Source organism: Mustela lutreola, chromosome 8, assembly GCF_030435805.1.
Source record: "Mustela lutreola isolate mMusLut2 chromosome 8, mMusLut2.pri, whole genome shotgun sequence".
Lineage (NCBI taxonomy): Eukaryota > Metazoa > Chordata > Mammalia > Carnivora > Mustelidae > Mustela > Mustela lutreola.
Genome location: NC_081297.1, coordinates 69,654,700 through 69,678,405, shown reverse-complemented (window position 1 = coordinate 69,678,405; position 23,706 = coordinate 69,654,700). Strand labels below are relative to the sequence as shown.

Sequence of the window (23,706 nt, the reverse complement as noted above, 5' to 3'; positions counted from 1 at the left end):
TATGTGATATGCAACTATATGAATGACTCACGCAGAATTATTTTCCTATTCTTGGTGTTGTGCCAAAGGCTTGGCAAGCAATAACGCCAATTATTTTAAGGGGTTTGGGAATCAGGAAGAAGCTTCCTCAAAATAATGCACTATTGGATTGATACAGAATAATCCCTGGCAATGATTATGCACTGAAGAGAAAAAGTTAGCAAATGAGTAACTTCTGAAGACACTCTCTGAAATGGAATGCCAAGGTGGTCCTAACATAACGAATAGTGGAATGTCAAGAAGGAAGATACAGTCAAAACATCGAAAGCTCTTACAATTTTCATTGTAGCCAAGAACCATTCTGAAAAACATAATGGCCAACCTATTTTTTGACAACTTTTATAGACTATATGTACTGACAAGAGACCAAAGAAAGGGGAAGTACTAAAATTTCACTAAGAATCTATAGGGGATGAGGGACATGGAATGGATGGAAATGAAGATAAAATTTTTAAAAATAAATATGGTAAATATAGAGTCAATAAGAAATATAAAGTGGGCCAATATACTTTCAAATATTTCAGATCCTTTATATCTAAAAGGTGGACGAGACATCCAGTCATAAAATTCAGTGTGCTCCCAACTGGCTTTTGTCATCACCCTTGCACCCAACTTGCCATCACTAATATCCTCCATGTCATCCATAAAGTTCCATGCAAAGGACATCTTCAGTCTTCCTCTCTCTTGCTCTCTAATAGCATTCCCCTTTCTTCTTGAAATTCCTTCTCTTGATTTCTGTAACATTGCCTTCTTTTCTTTCCTCCCATTTTCTAGCCACAGCTTTGCTGTCTCCATCAAATCATCCTTTCTATAAAATGCTCAAACCCTGGAGATTTTAAACTTCTTTAGGAAATCTCTTCCAGTTCTTCAACTAACATGTACATGCTCAAGAATCCCAAATTTATGTACAACTTAAACTTCTATGAATTCCACAACCACGTATATTCAGCTGACGACTCAACTGTTATGTCCCATAGGTACCACAACCTGGAATGATGATCTTCCCACCTGGTCTGTTTCCTAAGTAAGCAGCACCGACATGTGCCTATATTGCTCAGGCCAGAAACCTGAGTATCCACCTTGAAACCTCTTTCTTTATCATCTCCTATCACCAATTAATCAGCAGGAATGGTTTTAACTCACGAATGCGTCCACATCTCCATCACCACTTTCAGTGTAAGCTACCACTGTCTCCCATCCCTTGGCTTCCCACATCCAGTTTTATCTTCCATTCAGCCTGAAGCTGATTTATTTAGAACTGCTTAAAGCTTCCATTGCCCACCCCCTTGTTCTTAGCATGAAACCCTTACTTAGGCCTTACTGTGCCCTTCAAGGTCCTGCTGCCCTTCATCATCCATCAGGCACTTCTCCCTTTGCACTCAGCCTTCTACCCATTCTTCCCATTCTTACACAGTGTTTCTCTCCAGCTGGAGGCCTGAAGGCATGCTAAGTCCTCCATTAGGAAATTCCCTTCTTTCCCATCTTTACCTCTATGCCTAGCTGATGTTTACTTAATCTTCAGATTTCCAAAGAAACCTCTGTTTTCTTCAAGCACTATCACCTATCCAGATCAGCCCCTCTTAACACATTTCTCTTCAGGGCACTTGCCTCATGCACAATTAAATACTCTTTGGTGTAATGGCCCATTTGTTATCTTTCTTGCCTGAGACACAGTATGAGTCATGTATATCTTATTACTGCTTTACCTCTAGCATAGACTTAAACAAAGTGGCATTTAATAAATGTTTTCTAAATGAACAAATGAACTCCAACATTTACCAGTGCTATTTTAACCCTTATCAAGTAAACTGTGGTAAAAATCAATAGATGCAATGTTGGTCATATCATTTAAACAGCCCCACAGATTCAGTTAACAGATCTGCCTGACTTACAAATTATCACTTGCTTATTTTTATATATGACTACAGGTCTAATTTCTTAGAGGGCCAGAATTCTATAAGACCAGCTGACAGACAACATGTATAATTGCATAATTTTTTTTAAATGTTGCTTCTAAGGAGTCAAACATCCTTAGAGTTAACAACAACAACAGAATGAAATGGAAAACCAAATTTGATCAGAATAGTGGGGAAAAAAACCATCTTAACATGAATAACAAAAGATATAATATTAGAAGTCCTCATTATGAAAAATTCATGATCTCAATAATATACTAACCAGTTTTTACATCATTTTCCTAACTTTTGAAGATTTTATCTTTAAATGACAAAGAAGTAACATAAATAAGAATTTACATTCCATTCTTCAGTATGATCCACTCAGAATGGAAAGTAGCTGCCAATTTGCGCTACACATTTATAGGTGAAAACAGTGATACAGACCTATTTTTAATAGACTGCACTGATAAGTTATTTAACCTAAATCTCTGTCCTCTTTTCCTTTTTTTCTTTTTCCTTTTTTTTTTTTTAAAGATTTTATTTATTTACTTGACAGAGACAGAGAGATCACAAGTAGTCAGAGAGGCAGGCAGAGAGAGAGGAAGAAGCAGGCTCCCCGCTGAGTAGAGAGCCAGATGCGGTACTCGAACCCAGGACCCTGAGATCATGACCTGAGCCGAAGACAGAGGCTTTAACCCACTGAGTCACCCAGGCGCCCCTCTTTTTCCTTTTTTTTCAAAATTTTATTTATGTAATTGCAGAGAGCAAGAGAAAAAGGAGGAGCACAAGCAAGGGGAGTGACAGGCAAAGGGAGAAGCAGGCTCCCCACTAAGCAGGGAGCCCGATACGGGACTGGATCCCAGGACCCAGGGATCATGACCTGAGCCCAGGGCAGACGCCTAACCGACTGAATCACCCAGGTGCCTGCCCTCATTTCTTGATTTTTTTTTCTGTCTCAATAAATAGCAACACCATGCATGCATGCATGCACTCCAAAACTTGACCCCCTCCATCTTGATCTCTCTTCAGTTCTCTTCCACAATAAACTGTCTTCACTCTATTTTCAAAAAATACCAAGAATACCTTTATCATTTCCTTAATCCACATCGCTGATATCTTTGCCTAGACTCCTGCAATAGCCTTCCAGCTGGTCTTCCTATGTCTGCTTCTGCTCTCCCCTCTGTATTGAATCCTGTAATCTACAATTTTGTTAATATAAAGCACTGGACCATAGCTATCCTTTTCAATACAAATGTTATCATTCTCCTGAAATCCTCATGAGCCTCTCTAATTACCTGGCCCTTACTTAATTCTTTAATTGCATCTTAACTGATTCATCTGCTCCATCACATTACCCTTTCTTACAGTTTCTAGAACATCCAAGCTAGTTCCCACAGTAGGGTCTTTCTGCTTGCTATTCCTTCTCTTTGGAATGCTCTGTTCCAGATCTTTCTGTGGTGTTTCCTGGTCATCAAGTCAACTGTCAACCCTCCCCGCTAATGCCTCATAGATTTTCCCTGATCCCCTGACCATCTCATCTAAATTAAGCCCTAGTCAATCTCTATCACATCATCTTGTTTCATTTTCTTCCCTTATATATTACCTGAAACTGCCTTCTTTATTTCTATGGCTACCCTCTCATTCTCTGTTTTCCCCTTAGAATGTGAACTCCTGAGCATGGTCAATTTTTTAAAATAAATACTGACTTTTTAGGCAGAGAAAAATCTATTGAAAGCTAACAGAAATAAGAGAAAATGGTTTCCTTAGGGCCAATAAATCATTGTGTAGCTAAACAGGGGCTGATAAGTTTATATCTTGGAGGTTTTCTGTCTCCAAGGACCAATGGCACATTCTGGACATTTAAGAAAGGTAAGTCTAGAACCCTCCATATGTCCAAACCTGACAGTCAGTGTTCTTACTTGCAAGACCCACTACCTAACCACATAATTAATGAGAATCATTCAAATCTGTGCCTCTGGGAAGTAATAAATTACTACATCTCACGGACTTCCAAGGTCTTCATGAATAGTATTTGTGAATGTCAAGGCCCCCTCACAGTATCTGGACTGTTTCCATGAGGGGATAAATTACCTTGAATATTAGTTAATATTCTAAAGAATAATTAGAAATCATTTACTCCACTGGAGTTATTTACTAAATACCACAGAGCATGAATACAACCACCGAGATGACTTACAGCAGCAAACAAAAACAGCGTTGGGTACTTTGTCTTCCTATTAATTGATTGCTTTTGTTAGACAACATTGTCTGGAAAAATCTGACTACAATTCTAACTGCAAGCCGCAGTAACCATGTCAATATGTGAACTATCTGAATATCTAATTATGAAAAAAAGAAGGCAATTTCACAGTGGAAGCATTATTTTAATTCAAGAAACCAGCCATATTAACTTATTAGTCTGACATATAGCAGATAGCTAAAAAACTTTAATTTGAAAGATAATTATTTTTAGCTGATTAATATGCTTCAAATTAAATTCACTGCTTTTAATGGGCCCATCAACTTGACAACCTGGGAAATTAATAAATTTTGCATGCAGTAATCCTAGGAAATTTATACAGCTGTGCTACACATCATTACAAGGATTACCTTCACAGTAGGCATTGTCCTCTCGAAGAGCCCTATAACCATCTCGACAGCTACAAACGGCCCTGTCATTCAGATTTCTGCAGACAGAATTCTCCATGCAGTTATGCCTTTCAGAACAAAAGTCATAACCTACAAGAGAAAAGAAACTTATTAAGGTAAACGAAACTATGACAAAGCACACAACTTTACTGACGAAATACTCTCCTTGATTTAGAAGCTATTTTTCCTTAAATTATTTTTTAAATTGATATTTTCATTCAATGTTAGAGAACCACACGTTATGTGTACTAAAAGTGCTTCTTCATGTTTAACTCAGTTATTTCCTATTTCAAGTTAATTCTATGTCTTCTTTGTTTTTGACCTTATGTTTTCTAGTCCCTGATATTTGAAGTACAGTACTCCAAACATCTGAAACAATGATTCTTGGAGTCCAAAATGAAGATTTACAATATAAAACATAACCCAGTGAAAAAGTAATCTGAGAACCAGAGGTTGAACATTATTAATACCTATGAATAGTACAGACCAGGCCAGATAGAATACGGACATTGCCTGATACCCTTAAAAAAAAAATCTGTAAATGTGCTAAAAAATGAAAATTACATCACTTTAATTTAATTGTCTCTGGAAATCTGCAGAGCATCGGATGTCCACTCAAAAGAAGGAAAAAAATTATGAATAACAAAAAATTCAGATTCTAGAATCTTTATGAGAGGATGAAAAACTGGAAAATTTTATGAACAGGGGTACCAGTCATGTGTAATTCCTCAGGATCTCTTCTGCCTGTATGAATCCCTTGTTCAAAGTTCATCTAAGATGCTGAAATGAAAAGCTTAAACACTGGAATCCATATTGAATGGAAATTGGATGATTATATATCATTCAAACAATTTTCAAATTGCCTGATGAGTAAGTTATCTATCTAGTTTTACATCGTCTAATGAATTACAATTTCAGTCCATGTGTAAAAGAAAAAAGGACTAGAGAAATGTATTTCATGTCTCTCAGAATAAACTTATCTGCCTATAGCCAAGGAAAGACTTTCACTTTAGCAAAAGATAAAGATGAAAGTTCTAAATCGGCACATCTTACTTGTAAGCAAATTACCATAGAATACCGTGATTTAGTGGAAGGGTGAACTGAGCAATACCGTGGCCAGCATGCACCATCTTACAGCATGATGGTTGGTGTCCGTTCTAACTGGCTAGTGTCCATAATGACTCTTTTGAATAACACCCCAGAGTTAAAGCATATACCCCATGAATTTGCAACTACCATGTATAGTAAGCAGTGGTATGGACAACTTAGCAAGCCTTAGGAGGGGTAATGCTCTCAAAATTCAACGATGGCATTAAATTGGACAAGAAAAAAAATAAAATGAATTAGTGACATCTATAAAGTAAAACAGAACAGAGGTGTATATGAAGGACAGAACAATATACAGTCAACAACAGCAGTTAAATCACTCAACGACTCAGTTTTCTTTCTTTCTTTTTTTTTTTAAGTATGTTGGAAGAGCAAGATCAGTTTTTTTTTTTTTTAAGATTTTTATTTATTTATTTGACAGACAGAGATCACAAGTAGGCAGAGAGGCAGGCAGAGATAGAGGAGGAAGCAGGCTCCCCACTAAGCAGAGAGCCTGATGAGGGGCTCCATCCCAGGACCCTGGGATCATGACCTGAGCTGAAGGCAGAGGCTTTAACCCACTGAGCCACCCAGGTGCCCCAGCGACTCAGTTTTCTTAACACGATTCTTCACAGTCTACTTTCTCACATGTAAGGTCAAATAAGTAAAAGACTCATTCTTAAGAAGAGGAAAAGTTGGGGCACCTGGGTGGCTCAGTGGGTTAAAGCCTCTGCCTTCAGCTCAGGTCATGATCCCAGGGTCCTGGGATCGAGCCCCACGTCGGGCTCTCTGCTCAGTAGGGAGCCTGCTTCCCCCTCTCTCTCTGCCTGCCTCTCTGCCTACTTGTGATCTCTGTCTGTCAAATAAATAAATAAAATCTTAAAAAAAAAAATAAAAAGAGGAAAAGTTAAAAATGTTTTCTCCAAAGTCCTTTTCTTCCTTTCTTCTTTAAGTAGCTAAGTTGAGACCATATTTCTTAAAATATATTCCATTGTCTTTTTATCATTTTAGTGAAAAAGTCATCTTCATTTTCTACCCCAATAGTTCAGGACCTCACCAACTTATATGAAAAGTCTCCAAAAAATCATTTCACATTTATTCTAAAACTAAAACAAAGTTACTATAAAAACTGGACCACTCCTTAAGATACACACAGAATCAAAAGAGTCAAAAGATCGTGTTCTAACACAGCACTAAATCTCTGTATAATTGCGCCTGCCATGTTTCAAACAACTCTCAGAGAGCTATGACTAAGGCCAGGTACTGTCCTAATGCATTTTTATTTTTCTTTCATAAGTTTTTATTTTTCAAAACCATCTTTCAATGTTTCACTTTGCTGCATTTTCTCTTTTCTCATTTTTGAGACTTCACCCAAACTATGCCATCGAAGGCATACATTACACCTCTGTATGAACCTTTCAGGTTCTGCCTAAGTAATGTTCAGACCTCTTTTCTCAGCATCAAATATCAGGCACACATTCACCATACAGTATCAAATACCCACGAGAATTTTCCAACTATAAGATAACGATGTGATCCTACTTTTACTGTTTTAGGTTCAGTGAGGGAGCGTTTTACTTTTTTTTTTTTTTTAAAGATTTTATTTATTTATCAGAGAGAGAGAGGGGGAGAGAGCGAGCACAGGCAGACAGAATGGCAGGTGAGGCAGAGGGAGAAGCAGGCTCCCTGCCGAGCAAGGAGCCCGATGTGGGACTCGATCCCAGGACGCTGGGATCATGACCTGAGCCGAAGGCAGCTGCTTAACCAACTGAGCCACCCAGGCATCCTGAGCATTTTACTTTTTATCAGATGTTTTTTTTTAATCAACCCAGAGACTTGAAAGCTAAAAATGTTGTCAATCAAATTCTAATTTACTTTAAACAATGTCAGATAGCTATTTTGATTTATTTTCTCAAAAAATAAGTTGACTGACTCTCTTTGTTGTTTTACTGCTTGGATACAAAATGCCAGTGTCCAAAGACTAATGATTGACAGGGAAAAAATTCCAACTTGATTAAAGTGGGCTGTTTCCAGTCTATCGGTAATAACTTCAAAAAGGCAGAGTATGAGTTGGATAGCACTATTACCTTCATACTTGCATTTCTAGTCATAGGTGCTTTGTTTTTGAAGTTGAAAGATCTGCATTTACATTCAATCTCTCTTTACTTACTGGCTGTGTAAATTATTAGTTGCGTAAGTTAATTAACCCTTCTAAACCTTTAGGTTTTCTCATCCGTAAAATCAAGGTAATATCTGCCTCACCAAAATGTAAAGTTCAAATATGATCATCTAAAAAAAAAAAAAAAAAAAAAAACCCAAATACGATCATCTATGTAAAAGCAGAATAGCATAGTATTTGTTAATAAAGCAATCAGAGTATTACCAATAAGCCATAAACGAAACATGTTGAGGCCTCTATCACAGAAGAAAAGTCAAGTGGTTGTTATAGACAGATGAATCTAATCTAATGCAATCTAATGCAATCTAGCCTCTGTTTCCCACTTTGGACTTTAACTGCAAGAATACCAAGTCTTCTATTCTTTTTATAAGCTTTTCAAATTTACATGAAGTTCTGTGTCTCTTGTTAAGTATAGATCTTTCCATAAAATATTAATATGCATATCTGTACAACTAGGTGAATAGAAAAAGGTGGCTACAAAAGATTATGAGTAAGAACATTATGCATAAAGGTTATACTTAATAATCAGGAGAAGAAGGGGTACCTGAATGGTTCACTTGGTTAAGTTTTTGACTCTTGATTTTGGCTCAGGTCATGATCTCAGGGTCCTGAGAGCAAGGCCTGCATGGGGCTTCACACTCAGCATGGGGTCTTCTCCTTCTTCCTCTGCTTCTCCCCCTACTCATGCTCTCTCTCTCCCTCTCCCTCTCATAAATAAATAAACAAAATCTTAAAAAGAATAATCAGGAGAAAAGAGAATAAATAAGTTTGAGGTAAATATTTGTTGGTTTTTGCCCACAAGCATCTATTCCTCATTTTTGTTGTGTGGGGGGGAACAACCTAGTCATAGTCCAGATGAACCATTCACCCCTACTGTTAGCCCATGTCTTTAGAGGAAGATAGACTCTGCCCCAGAGGATAATCAATGCATCCCATTGGCTTGGACATAAGAATTTTTTCAAGTCTGGGCACATGATCCAGTTCAGGCCAATGAAGATGATTAAAATTCAATATGGGACTTTTGTTTAACTCCTAAGGAATACTGAACTTTTTTTTCACCTACCTGAGTATCATAATGATGCGAGCATAAGAATATCAGAAGTCTAGTTGAAAATATGCAGAGCCTGAGAATAAAGCCACCTCTGAGGAGGTAAACTGAGATCCATCTAGGCAAAGGGGCAGGATTTGACAACTGCATGAAGCTGCTTATAGGAGCCATATGTTCCATTTGTTGCTTACATCAGTTGGATTGGGTGTTTTATGACCTGCACCTAAAAGAATACTAACTTATTTAGGTATTATTCACAGGATGATGGATAATCCTGACTTTTCCCAAATTATGGTTCATGTGCATGGATGTACATTTTTTTAAAAAGTACTCATAGCAATGGATTTCTTTTAATGTGTATTAAAAATTATGAATCTGGAGCACCTGGGTGGCTCAGTCACTAAGCATCACTCTTTGGCTCAGGTCATAATCCCAGAGTCCCGGGATCGAGTCCTGCATTGGGCTCCCTGCTCAGAGGGAAGCCTGCTTCTTCCTCTCCCACTCCCCCTGTTTGTGTTCCTTCTCTGTGTCTCTCTCTGTTAAATGAATAAAATCTTAGAAAAAATAAAAAATAAAAATAAAAATGATGAATCTAACAAACAATGCCATTATTTTGTGGCTAGCATTATTTGGAATGAAACTAAGTCTTTTTAAAAATGAGCAACGAACAGTGATATAAAAAATTAAATAATGTTGTAAGTAATACACAAATAACCAAAATCATGAAGATATTAATGAATAATGTGGAAAACTATGGATTATCCAGAAGTTGAGAGAAAACAATCATGCCCACTGAACATTCTACATATAGGTGTCAATTATAATTATACTTATAATTATAGGACTGGATGAAATCGATGCTAAATTAAAGTGGGGCACGGGCGCCTGGATGGCTCAGTCAGTTAAGCGTTTGCCTTCTGCTCAGCGAGGAGTCTGCTTCTCCCTCTCCCTACTGGTCACGCTTTCTCTCTCGCTATCTCGCTTTCTCTCTCTCAAATAAATAAATAAAATATTTCAGAAAAATAAATTAATGCAGGGCAACCCCGAATAGGACTTACTGGTACTATAAGCAGAGAAAGCAGTTGCATGGATGAGGACAAGGGAAGGGCTACAGATATGAAAACTCTATCATAGAATTTCTGTATCTTTCTAAGTCAGAGTCCTCACTGTATCACTGAGTCTCTGTCATGTTGTAATTTGTTATAAGCTTCCTTGAAGGGGCTCTCAAACATGAACAAAGCACATTCCTGCTACACTGCTTCTGAGGCACTATGACAAAAGATAGACAGCTGCAGATTACCTAGAAAATAGTCTTGGTTGGATTAGATTTGGTGCCTAGAGATTTGGGGCCTTATTTCATTGCACAGCTTCGTTTCCAGCACAGGTTGAACCTCTGGTGGAAAAGTCAACACTTTCTTCTCACGCTCTGCCCTCAGGGAATATTTAATAACTGTTTTTGAAGAACTTACTTTTTCAGATACGAACATATCATCCTTAGCATTATGCAGACAGGCCTGAAAACTGGAGGCCAATTATATTACAAATGCATTTGTCACAACATAGATGTAGGTGTTAACTCAAAATTGAAGCCTCAAGAACTTGACTTTTTTTAGTTTAAACACCAGAATGCCAGGAAACTCATTTGTTTATTCTAGATATTTGAAATCAGAAGTAAAGCAGTCTTGATTATAAATGGTGCTAAATGTTTCAAGAACAATTTGTCCAATTTCAGTTCCAGTATTATCTAAGCTGGTAGTTCTCAATCTGGCCTGTGTAAAAACTCTACAGAGAGTTTTTTGTTTGTTCATTTTGTTTATTAATGGGGCTACCATGGCTCCATCTCCTAGCAATTCTACCAGAATCTCAGGGCGGGGGATTATAGGTGACAGTATATGTCATCACTGTATTCTGAGTGTGCTCTGTAAACACATTAATTCTTGAAACTACAAACAATTTAAATATAAGACAATTTTTGTAGCTAGCTTTTTCATTTCTTAGCTTACTTTTTTTTTTTAAATATATCAAGGCTCTTTTAAAAATTAATGGATGTTATCAAGGCTTCTCTTGATATCTGAAGGGTTCTCTCTCAGCTACTTACTCAAATCTTGATTGGCCAACCTTGTGTCGTTTCTATGATATTCACCTTGCTAATCTCTAAGTAGTTCCTGAACACTTCCAGGGGATTAAAGATAGCCACAAATTTTCAACACTTCTATCACATTGGGGTCTATTCCTCCCATTCCTCTCAAATGTAGGCTTGTTCACAACTCTTTTGACCAGAGCAATCTGGGAAAAGTGATGCTGCATCAGTTCCAGGCCTGGTCTTTAAGAGCCCCCAACCACCATTTAAGGAGTCTGATCACCAACCTCATGGACAGGTCACAGGGAGAAGTCCTGAGATTCTGTGCAGGGTAGAGAGTTTCAGATGTATTCCACCTTCTTGTCACCCCTACCGAGATGCCTAGCTTATGAGGCCATCTTGAAACTTCTAGCCCAGTCCAACTGAGTGACCCCACTGTGTGGAGCAGAAGAATCACCTGTCTAAATTCCTGACACACAATATTGCAATATATAATGAAACTGCTGTTTTAAACCACTGAGCTTGCGGCACCTGGGTGGCTCAGTCATTAAGCATCTGACTTTGGCTCAGGTCTTGATCCCAGGGTCCTGGGATGGAGCCCTGCATCGGGCTCCTTGCTCAGCCCTCTCCTACTCCCCCTGCTTATGTTCCCTTTTAAATAAATAAACAAAATCTTAAAAACATAAATAAATATCCACTGAGCTTTGTGACAGAGTGTCACGCAGCAATAGCTAACAAATCAAAGAGTGGTCCCACTAGCCAGTAGCATCAGCATCACCACGAAGATTATCAGACATGCAGGGTTTCTGGCTGGACCCCAGACCTACTGACTTAGGATCTACATTTTAATAAGATCCCTAGGTTATCAGTATGCACATTTAAACTTGAGAAGCACTGGTTTAGCCAAACTTTGGTTGCCAAAGGAACACTAGCTAAGCTGCAGACTGAGTGCAGTTCCCAAATCAAATAAATGGAATGCGCATTCTTGATTCATATCCAATTCCACACATGCTCTATACAAGGCACTGGCTCGGGCACGGTGAACATGAAAACTAAGATGGCCTTTGTATCAGTCTATTTGATATAATCCTTTTTAGCAATATTCCTTAGTTCCTTTCCTTTGAAAGCTCCTTGAAGGGCAGGCCAAGTCTTAACAACTTTGAAATTCCCAAAGTACCTTTCACAGAACTGGGATTTTAAAACTCTTAATTGAATGGATGGAAGAAAGTGAAAAAGAACAAAACAAAACTGCACCATCCTGTTAAAAATGGGAGGGGAGAACTTACGTTTACTTTTCATAGACTAGAATTAAGTAGAATGTTCTATCTTTTATGAAGTTTCTTTTTCTTACTCCCCCCCCCCCATTTAAGCTCTCCTCTGCACCTCCCTAAAGCCATTATTCAAACAAGTGTTAGTAGCTCATTTAGGGCTTTGTTACATAGAACCAACTACATCAGTTACGAGCATCTATGACATCTCAGGTGAAACAGGAGGTGTTAAAGATATTGAGATGACTATAAAGATCTAACCCTGCTCCCAAGGTGTCAAGTCCAATAAAGGAGACCGAGTCACAAACAATAATTTCAATAGAATACTGACAAGTCCTGACTTAAGATGATTTGACTTACAATTTTTCACCTTAACAACAAACAAAAGCTCTAGGCATTCCATAGAAAACTGTACTTCGAATTTGAATCTCTTCTCGGACTAATGATAGGTAGTATAAGCCTCTCTCCTGAGGCTGGGCAGGGGCAGTGAACCACAGCTCCCAGAGGGTAAACAATTCGTACACTTACAACCACTCTGTACCCACACAACCCATTCTGTTGTTCACTCTCATTACAGCATCCCATAAATTGCATGAGATAGTCAACAACTTATTATAAAATAGGTTTGGTGCTAGAGGACTTTGCCCAAGTGTAAACTCATATACAGGCAGACCTCAGAGATATTGCGTGTTTAGTTCTAGGCACCACAATAGAGCAAAAATTGCAATTAAAAAAAGTCAAATAAATTTTTGGTTTCCTAGTGCATATAAAAGTTATGTTGTAGCCTATAGTCTAAAACTATATTGTAGTCAATTAATTACACAATATAATTATGTTTAAAAAATGCTCACATCTAAATTTAAGAATGCCTTGCTTGGTAAAAAGTACTAGCCATCAGCTGAGCTTTCAGTGAGTTGTAATCACTGATCACAGATCACTGTAAAAATAGACTGTAACCCCATTGTAACAATAATGACAAATTTTGAAATATTGTGAGGTTTTCTAAACACAGACATGAAAGAGCAGATGCTGTTGGAAAATGGAGCCAATGGACTCGCTTGACACAGGGTTGCCGTGAATTTTCAATCTGTAAAAACACAGTATCTACAAAGCACAAAAAAGCAAAGCATAATAAAATAAGGTATGCCTACAAGTGTTCTGAGGACACTGATGGTAGACTAGGCTAAGCCATGATGTTTGATAGGTTAGATGTATTAAATGCATTTTTATTTAAAGTTGTTATTTATTTATTTGACAGACAGAGATCACAGGCAGGCAGAGAGGCAGGCAGAAAGAGAGGAAGGGAAGCAGGTTCCATACTAAGTAGACAGCCTGATGCAGGGCTCAATCCCAGGACCCTGGGATCATGACCTGAGCCGAAGGCAGAGCCTTTAACCCACTGAGCCACCCAGGCGCCCCAGAGCCACCCAGGCGCCCCTTAAATGCATTTTTGACTTAACGACATTTTCAGCTTATGGGGTTACAGTGACATAACCCCATCACAAATCTAGGAAGACATGTACAGAAAGGCACATATAGTCCTGTGATGGGTAGGGATCTAAAAGAGTTCCACATAATTAATCCTTCGGTTTAATGTTTCAATCTATAATAAAATACAAAGTTTTAGAACCAACTCCAGTGGTGGGAAATTCACTGCCTCCTGAGGCAACCCACTGCATTTGTGAATGTCTCAAATTTTACTGTTTTCCTATATTGAACAAAAATTCTAAGTCCCTTCTACTTATTAGTCTTGGGCCTATCATCACAGAGGAAACACAGAATGAGGGATGCATAGCTGATGGCCTCAGTCTTCTCAGGAGTACAGAAGCCTATGAGTAAAAGAGAGTGGAATTGAGAAGAGAGGGATCTGAAAATCAAAATAAAATTTATACGAAGTCATTTCTTTTGATGGCTACATAGTATTCCATCTTGCCATTTGCGACAACATGGATGGAACTAGAGCGTATCATGCTTAGTGAAATAAGTCAAGCCGAGAAAGACAACTATCATATGATCTCCCTGATATGAGAAAGTGGTGATGCAATATGGGGGCTTAAGTGGGTAGGAGAAGAATCAATGAAACAAGATGGGATTGGGAGGGAGACAAACCATAAGAGACTCTTAATCTTACAAAACAAACTGAGGGTTGCTGGGGGGAGAGGGGTTGGGAGAAGGGGGGGTGGGATTATGGACATTGGGGAGGGTATGTGCTTTGGTGAGTGCTGATTCACAGACCTGTACACCTGGGGATAAAAATACATGTTTATAAAAAATAAAAAATTAAAAAAAATTTATACAAAGTCAATTTCAAAACAAACAAAAGAGGAATGAAAGTCACATACACACACACACATACACACACACAAAAGGAAAAAGAAACCAATAAGATAACTCAGCACTGCTGTTGTCAATTTCTTCAGCAGAGTCATGCTGACTCAAAATGAGCACAAAGAGAGAACTTTACAGACCCAGGGCCTGACATACATAGCAAAAATGGATGGAAACATCTTGATTTTAATTCAAAAACTATAATAAACATTCTGTGACTAGCTACCCACATAGGTAAGCATTTAAGAAAATACTGTTATTCTTTGGAAATAACTTGCTTATAAAAATTTTTATTTCGTGTCAGTTAAACTAGACTCCAACAATGACTCACGCACATAAGTCTTACTTTACCAAAAAGTCTTACCTTTACACACTTTGCAACAGCTATGAGACAAGGTAATCTGATGAGATTCTGGACATTCCAAAGCCGGACAGCCTGAACTTTCAACCAGCTTCATGGTTTGGTCCTATTAGACAACAGAAAGTAAATCTTTCAAACCTCTGAATTAGGGTCCACTAAGAAGTTCCTAGATCCAGCATCTGGGAATGTTCTTGGTCCACAAGAGAATAATTTTCTCCTGAGATCCTTTGCATAGGTCATAGGCTCATTCACAAAATGACACTAGATCATAACTGAAAAGTCTTTATAATGGACCAGCAGGGATTGGAGCGTAACACATTGCAGCCATATAAATAATTTGCCCAACAATGAGGGAATCCTGAAAAATTCTTTTAGTTTTATAATGTATTTGTACATCAAGATGACAACTGTGGCACAAATACAGCTTGAATTAGATCAATGGCTCACTTTGAAAAAAACAATAGATAAAAACAGAGCCTTTTAAAACATTCTCATTTCAAAATTTTCTAGACTATTATGAAGAGATTCTGACAGGTGATTCTGATAAGGAATATTGGGGATCTCTCCCAAAACCCAAAAGGAAATGAAGGCAGATTGGTTGGCTTCTATACTGTCAACCTCCTATTTCTTAAGAACAAGGATCATTAACTAGAGCAGCATATAAGTAATAAAATGTTGGAACTTGTAGGCTTCCATTTTAACACCACTCAAAAGCTTAAATTTTTAGGTTTCTTTCCTATTAAGGACTACTTTTATGGAAGAAGTACTCATTTCAACATTTCCATCTTCCTGGAGTATCTACAGGAAAGAGAATATAATGGTTTGAAGATGATCCTATCAAGAAAGTGGCAGGGGCTGCCTGAGTGGCTCAGTGGGTAAAAAGCCTCTGCCTTCAGCTCAGGTCATGCTTCCGGGGTCCTGGGATCAAGCCCCGCACTGGGCTCTCTGCTCGGCGGGGAGCCTGCTTCCTCCTCTCTCTCTGCCTGCCTCTCTGCCTACTTGGGATCTCTGTCTGTTAAATAAATAAATAAAATCTTGAAAAAAAAAAAAGTGGCAGGACCATACAATCCTGTAATTTTACTTCTGGGTTTTTTCTCAAAAACAAACAAACAAACAAACAAACAAATCCCAAACACTAACAAAAGGACACAGGCACCCTGATGCTTACTGAAGCATTACTTACAATAGCCAAGTATGGAAGCAAACTAAGTGTCCATTGAGAGATGAATGGATAAGGAAGATGTGAGACAGACAAACAGACAATGAAATATTACTTAGCCATAAAAAAGAAATGAAATGTTGCCATTTGTGACAACACGGGTGGATATATAATACTGAGTGAAATGTCAGACCGAAACAGACAAGTACCACATAGTTTCACTTACATGTGCATCTGAAAAACGAAAGAAACAAAAACAGAAATAGACTCATAAATACAGAAAACAAACTGGTGGTTGCCAGAAAGGGGAGGGGATGGGTAAAATAGGTAAAGGAGATTAAGAGGTACAAATTTCCATTTACAAACTAAATAAGTTAAAAGGGTGAAAAATACAGCATAGGGAAGACATCAATAAACTTGTAGTAACATCGTATGGTGACAGATGATAACTACACTTGTCATGGTGAGCATTCCATAATGTATGTAATTGTCTAATCACTAGGTTGTACACGTGGAACTAGTATAACAGTGTATGTCAAGTACACCTAAAGAAAAATGAGTGGTAGGAGGCATGGCTACAGTGGAGTCAAATGCTAGCTTTCCTTTGGTTTGACAATACTATCCATTCTGGTCATCTTATCTTCAGAAGGTGGGGGATGTTTTCACTATTGAAGTCATATACCCCCAGGACAAACTTTCAAGGCCACAAAAGTAAAAATAAAGGAACAATGAAGGACTAGTGTCCACAGCCCAGGAAATAAAAGCTTAAGAGAGCTGTCAGTTATGTAAAGGTATAAATACAGAAACTATGGGGCCTGAAGGGAAGTGAAACAATGAAAGTTCTTTTTTTTTTTTTTTTTTAAGATTTTATTTATTTATTTGATAGATAGAGATTACAAACAGGCAGAGAGGCAGGCAGAGAGAGAGGAGGAAGCAGGCTCCCTGCTGAGCAGAGAGCCCGATGCATGTGGGGCTCAACCCCAGGACCCTGGAATCATGACCTGAGCTGAAGGGAGAGGCTTTAACCCACTGAGCCACCTAGGCGCCCCAAAACAATTAAAGTTCTTAACGTCAAGAACAGAGAGAGAAAGAACAAGAGAGGGAACACAAGCAGTGGGTAGTGGGAGAGGCAGACACAGGCTTCCTGCAGAGCAGGTGTCTGAGGCAGACCTCGATCCCCTAGACCCTGGGATCATGACCTGAGCTGAAGGCAGGCAGATGCTTAACAACTGAGCCACCCAGGTGCCCCATAACCCATTTAAAAATGAAATCATTTCATAGCTATCTTACAATCAAGTAGGCAACTGTTCCAATAAATTTCTAAGCTATAATTATCAGTGTTACGAGACACACTGGTCAGATGAAAAGAATACACACACACATATACACACACACACCACACAACACATACATACACATATCCATTGGGAAATTCCAAATGCCCTCAAGATATTTAAAGTTAGAACTGGTATTTCAAAGTTAGAAACCAGCTGACAAAAGTTTTCCACCTTCCTTGAAGTAACTTTCCTCTGATTCCCTTTTCTTAATTTGGAGTTACTAGACCTCACTCTAGGTCTTTCAATCCTTACATTTATAGTGGGACCTACTTCACTCAAAACAGTGGTGGTATAGGGTGCTGGCAGGGGACAATCCATCCTAAAATACAGGTTCGGGAATTCATGTTAATGTCCCTGTACCTCATTCCCTTGTCTTTAAGACGGTGACCCGCACTATAGGAGAGCTGACTTAAAGCCTGAAGAAGCAGCTTGAATATTTTATAATAGGCATGAAGACATCAAGACCTCTCATATTCTAGAAACCAAATCTGTCACAGTCTTGCCTCTCTGACATTTCCTCCTTGCTTATCCCAAAGGACTTCCAACCTACGATGCATGAAGTGTAGAGCTGGCTTCTTCCAATTTATTGTGGCAAAATTCTTAGGATTTTCCTTTCCCTAATACTGAATAATCATATAAATGCTCACAATTTATGGGTCTTGCTGGCAGCATCTTCCTTTTCTACATAATCTATGCACACTAAATCATCCCCAAAAACCATTTACAGAGAAAAGGATCAAATGTAAAGGGAACTCTAAAGCAGAAACCTTATATGCAGAGTTTCCCTCAGATAGAATATGGCTTGCAATATCACATTATGGTTAAGAAATATAGTTCATAAAGGGCAAAAATGAAAAGTTTTATGAAACATATTTACTTTTTCACTTAGCAGGTCAAGCAGCAGAGATAAAAGCACTCACCTCTGCTTCTGAAGCATACTTAAGTAGACCGCAGTAAATTTATAAAGAATTTCCCTTCAAATCATTTAAAATATTCTTACCAAAGGGATTAATAATAGTATCAGTCTCATCTCCATCCAACACCTAATTTTTATTAGGTCACTTTTATGATTTTCCACTGAACTGAATGATATTTGTCACATGGGCAGAAAACAGTTAAGTGACAACAGGCTGAGTCTAACTTTACCTAAATTTTCTTCACAGGAGTTAGTTTAAGTTTGGAAAAATAAGACAACTTCATAAAACTTTAATTGGACAAAACAGTATTTTATTTATTGGGGAAATTACAGCCATTAATTTACATATTTAAAAACAGTAATGGGAATTTCTTTTTGAATTATAATTAATATCTTCTAATTTCTCTTTGCCTTAAATGTTTTAAAGGTATTACAAGTGTGACTTTTAAAGACATAGTTACTGTTTACATAATAAAGAATTCTGAATGACCCGTGAAGAGTTTCCTTACCTTGCACTCATAGAGAACACATACTCCAGAGGAAGAATAAACTGTATTTCTCTCTCCTTCAAAGTAGGTCCGTCCTTGAAATTGGCATATTGCTGTGGAATAAAAAAATACATATAAATGTATTTTCAATTTTCCTTTAGGAAAAATTGTTGGGAGGTGTTCAGATTCATTTTGCATGGTCTTAAGCCTTTTCAAAGTGTCTGATTAGCCATAAACCTAAATTCAGTCTAACATAAGGCACATATAGGATCCAGTTATTGTTAGGCCCATTAAGGTCTGGGAGTAAAATAAGGTATAAAAAGGGTGAGGACAATGAGAAGTCACAAATGGACTCTAAAAAAGTTGTGCCAATGAGCAGTCTTTCAGATGATTTGCCTACTAGATGACATTGCATTTAGGGCATATTAAGCAGGTGCCTGGAGCAGCTACCAATCAAAGCAACACAAATATGAAAAAAGTGCATTTTTTAACATACCATTACAGAATTTTAAAAACAAAATTCAAAAGAAGCTATTTTCACTTCAGTACATACATGAAAATGTTAGCGCTATGTAACTTGTAAATACATGTGGATTAGGGTACCCTACTTAGGATGCTGAAAAAAATCTTAATCTGGGCCTGTTTCCATCACCAATTAAAATTTTAAAATAGAACTTCAGGTTTGATAGGAAAACATTTCTAATTAGTGAAAATACATAGAAATCATCAAATAATTTTTGAGACTTTCAAAACAGTTTCAATTGACATAAACATTTTGCCAACAGAAATTGCTTGTTTTAAAGTGAATGGTTCACACTCCCCGTGCTGACTCATCACCTAACCAGAGATAGCTACTACCCCCAGCCTAAGAAACTTAACCTTCAAAATCCCCCTCTGGTTTAGTGGCCTTTTTGAAGACTCTGAACTAACTTTTGGTTTTGCAACTTTATATTTTGCTTGTTTGTTTATTTGTTTGTTTTGAAAAGGCACTCGATCTTGTGGATACTTTGGAGCTCCTTAGGATCTAGAAAACGAGCAGTGGAAGTGATTATCTGGTAAGAAAACACTCAAGCAGTTTGTTAGCCTTGTTTACTAAACCCAATTTTTAATTTTAACCATACAGACTTTATAAAATGGATGTGTACATTTTCCTCTAATTCCTTTGTGTGAATTTGAAGAAAGTTTTTCCCTCTGCAGAATTCACATATTCCCATAACTTTCAAAAGTACCAAGTTATCTTAGAGTATTTTGCTTTAATAAATACTATTTTTATCATTACTGAAAGAAGTACCAGGTTCCTTCTAATAATGGTAACAAAAATACGACGTAATTTTTATTACTATTAAACGTATACATAGTTGTACAAATATTCATATTTAAAACATAAACCAACTTATATCTTCACTGAATAAATAACCAATTATTTAAAAGCTACACACTTAAATAAGGGAAAGCATGCATGTTGTTAAAATGTCATCCTTCAATGATCTCTTTACTCAGCTTTTATTAACAAATTTCACTACAGAACACATATCACTGGTGAACTGATTTTAAATTTTTGGAGCTTGCCAGAAAAGAATACAACATACTTGCATAAATTACATTACTTTAAAGCTGGGTACAGGTTATGTACTTATCAATATTCAAAATGAAACTATGGATGTGTCAGTTGCATACTATCTGTCATATTATAAATTAAAATAGCATGTGCATTTACTTAGAGAACATGATTGATTATAAAATATATCCGTCCAACATGTATTTTTACATAAACCTCGCTTATGAGGTTCAGTAATCCAGTGTTCTCAAAACACCAAGTTCTGATACATTGTGTGTTCAGTGATACTTAATAAGTACCACATTTTATAAGATAATACAAATAAATAAAACTTCTTAACTTCTCCACAGCACTTGCCATTCAAAGGTATCAAAGGCTATTTTATTACATGACTTGATAACTGCAGCCTCTTCAAGTCCAAGGGTATATTGAAAAAAACCTGATATTCCAAGTCTTAGAAGGGAAAGGAAACTGTAATAAACACAAGGGTAAGTTCTCCTTATACGAAGTCTTACGATAATTTAATATTCAGGCAGAGCAGATGGAGCTTCTCTTTTAAACTCCTAATTCAAAAGACTCAAATAGGCAACTTGTGGGACAATAGGGCACCAAATGGAGCTTGGCAGAGGGAGAAAGCACAAAAGCGAATGAGATCACAATTGCTTAATTTCCTTTCAAACAATGAGCACAAATAGGGTGAACTTGGCTTAGGGAGAACCCAACGTGAGTGATTTTTGTCTTGTTTCTTTATTGAACAATTGCTGTGATTTCCATAATCCTGAGGCTTATCCCCAATACCTAGTAAGGCTACCAGGATGTATCTTCCCTAGGCTCTTAAGTGGAAAATGTTAAGAAACTTAGAAAATTGTTTTTCTAATTTTCTATGAAGTTAGAACTGGAAATTGGCACCTGGAAGGCTCAGTTGGTTAAGCATCTGCCTTTGGCTCAGGTCATGATCCCAGGGTCCTCGGATCGAGTCCCATATTGGACTCCCTGTTCAGCAGAAGGCTTGCTTCTCCCTCTGCCCCTGACCCTGCTTGTGCTTGTGCTCTCTCTCAAATAAGTAAATAAAATCTTTTAAAAAATATAAAGAAACTTAGAAAATCTATAATCATCACTAAAAATACTACAAGGAATCCTGAAAATACCATTAGGAGGTCCCTAGAACTTAGGAATAAGTTGAAAGAATAAAAGTCATATTAATTTAACAGGTATGTATTCTGGGCTCCTATTATATGCCAGGTAGTGTGCTAGGTAAGTAAAATCTAGAGATGAGTGAGACATAATATATGCCATCCCTATGTAGTGGGGCAGTCAGACTCATCCACAACTGACTACAATAAAAGCCAAAATGAAGTCTTCCATTTGTGAAATTCATTAGTTATATGCAAACACAGGGGACTGAGTGGTGAACTTCCCTGAGGGGACAAAAGGAAACAAACAGGCTGGAGAAAGACCCAGGCTCTGGCTCATCAGCACCATAGTGGGAAGTCATCAGCATCAAAGGGCTAAGGATCAAGGACAGAAAATGGTTTTACTGGAGCCCCATATGAGTCTGGGTTATGGGGAAGCAGTGCCTAGAGGGAACCATAATCAGGAGAGACACAGTTACTGCCAGAAACACAGAGCAACACAGAGAAGGAGCAGGGAAAAAACGTGGCCAAGTCTCTCTCCTCCTGCTTTCTAATTTCCTGATAGGGCCTCCCATTGGCAAAGCCTATCCAAAGCTGGTTGGCAAGGAGACCGGGGTGATCCAGCAGGCTCCTGGGGCAGAGAAAAGGGCAGAGAAGGAGAGGGAATGGACGTGCGATAGAGAGGTGCCCAGCACAGGGGGCTATCATAGTAAATCATTTTAAACCATGAAGAGTTTATATGGATAGTTTGCTTAGAAAAGCACGAGAGAGTGGAACAGAGAGCAAATAAATCTGAAGAGGAAATATTGAGACATTTTAAAAATGCAGATACACTTTAAAGAAAAATGAGGTGGCTAATCAAAATAAGGTCCATATGCAAGCAGAAGACAAGATGAAGGAACCGAGCTCTGAGAAATGAAGTGTCAAAACAGAGGGGGGAAAGCACATAAGGCCCGTGCCTAGACTTTAACCAAGGCCAGCCCCTGCAAGTATTAGAGACAAAGGCTCAGAGACAATAACCCTGTGGCTACAACAATACTGCAAAAACAAACAGACAAACAAACAAACAAACCTCTAGAATTCCCTAACTGAAATATATCTGCCTGCTTACTCCTCCCCAGTAGAATATAAAGTAAAAGAAATCATTTCCTCCACAAAACAACAAAGGAATAATCGTTTTTGCTGTATTGATTTCTTCTTTAATTCAATTGCACTCACCTGCTCATAGAAGCTTCATTCTTTCCTAGCTTTGGGGTGTGTGTGTGTGTGTTCACGTGCATGTGTATATGAAAGCATTAAGTTTCTTATGACATAACTCTGGATTTCTATGCCCCAAATTATTTACCAGCTTAGAGAAGAATTGTATCAACAAGTCTACATTTTCAAATACCTATGATAAATGCTTACTGAGTATATTACATGCATATTTTTAGGATAAGAATTTTGGAGGAAGATGGATATTAATTCATTCACATAGGCTTCTCACTTTTGAGACTAAGAAGCTATGCCCTAATGAATACACAACTACTCTGAAGCTATTAATTGATGAAGTCCCAGAACCTAAGTCAGGTTCGGTGGGGTGAGGTTCGGAGCTGACGACTAAAGAAAGAATTCTTAAGACATCTTTGGTGCAAAATGGTGGTTTATTAAAGCACGGGGACAGGACCTGTGGGCAGGAAGAGCTGCTGCCCCGGGTTGTGAGGAGTGGTTGGTTATATACACAGGAGTTGGGTAGGTGAGGACAAAGGGGTGTCCAGAAGGGCTATTGGGGCAAAGAATACTATCAGGATATTGAAGGCTTGGTTACTATCAAGTAAAGACAATTGAGAGTCTCCTGGTGGAATGTTACATTCCTGCTATCAAGCATCCTTGTTAATGAGATTTAGGTTTAGAAGAAATTTAACATTATTTACTTTTCCTTCTACTTCCACCTCCTTCGGTTTTTTTATGGAGGGGAGAGTGACATTAGGCTTGAGGAACTGAGTTCTGTGTCTTTGGAAATTGGGCTATTGATAAGGTAACTTCTTTGTTGTAATCTCAAGGACATTTGCAAACCAAGAGAGACTCCTGTCTTGCAGGATTGTGATCTCAGCAAGTTAACTATTTGTCATTTTATGGCAGTCAGGGGTGCCTGAGGAATGCTACACATATGGAGGGGAGCGGATGAAGGGGGCGGTAC

At 38.0% G+C, this 23,706-nt stretch overlaps 1 protein-coding gene across 5 annotated transcripts in view; it reads right to left on the bottom strand.

The window, feature by feature from the left end:
* NELL2 (neural EGFL like 2) overlaps window positions 1–23,706 on the bottom strand; it is a 420,543-nt gene that overhangs the window by 192,025 nt on the left and 204,812 nt on the right. For all 5 annotated transcript variants that reach the window (XM_059185586.1, XM_059185588.1, XM_059185589.1 and 2 more), the window contains 3 exons: window positions 18,858–18,949; window positions 14,940–15,042; window positions 4,548–4,676 (listed from right to left, as the gene is read on the bottom strand). In XM_059185586.1, the coding sequence (XP_059041569.1) occupies window positions 4,548–4,676; window positions 14,940–15,042; window positions 18,858–18,949 (324 nt within the window). The remainder of the gene's footprint in view (window positions 1–4,547; window positions 4,677–14,939; window positions 15,043–18,857; window positions 18,950–23,706) is intronic.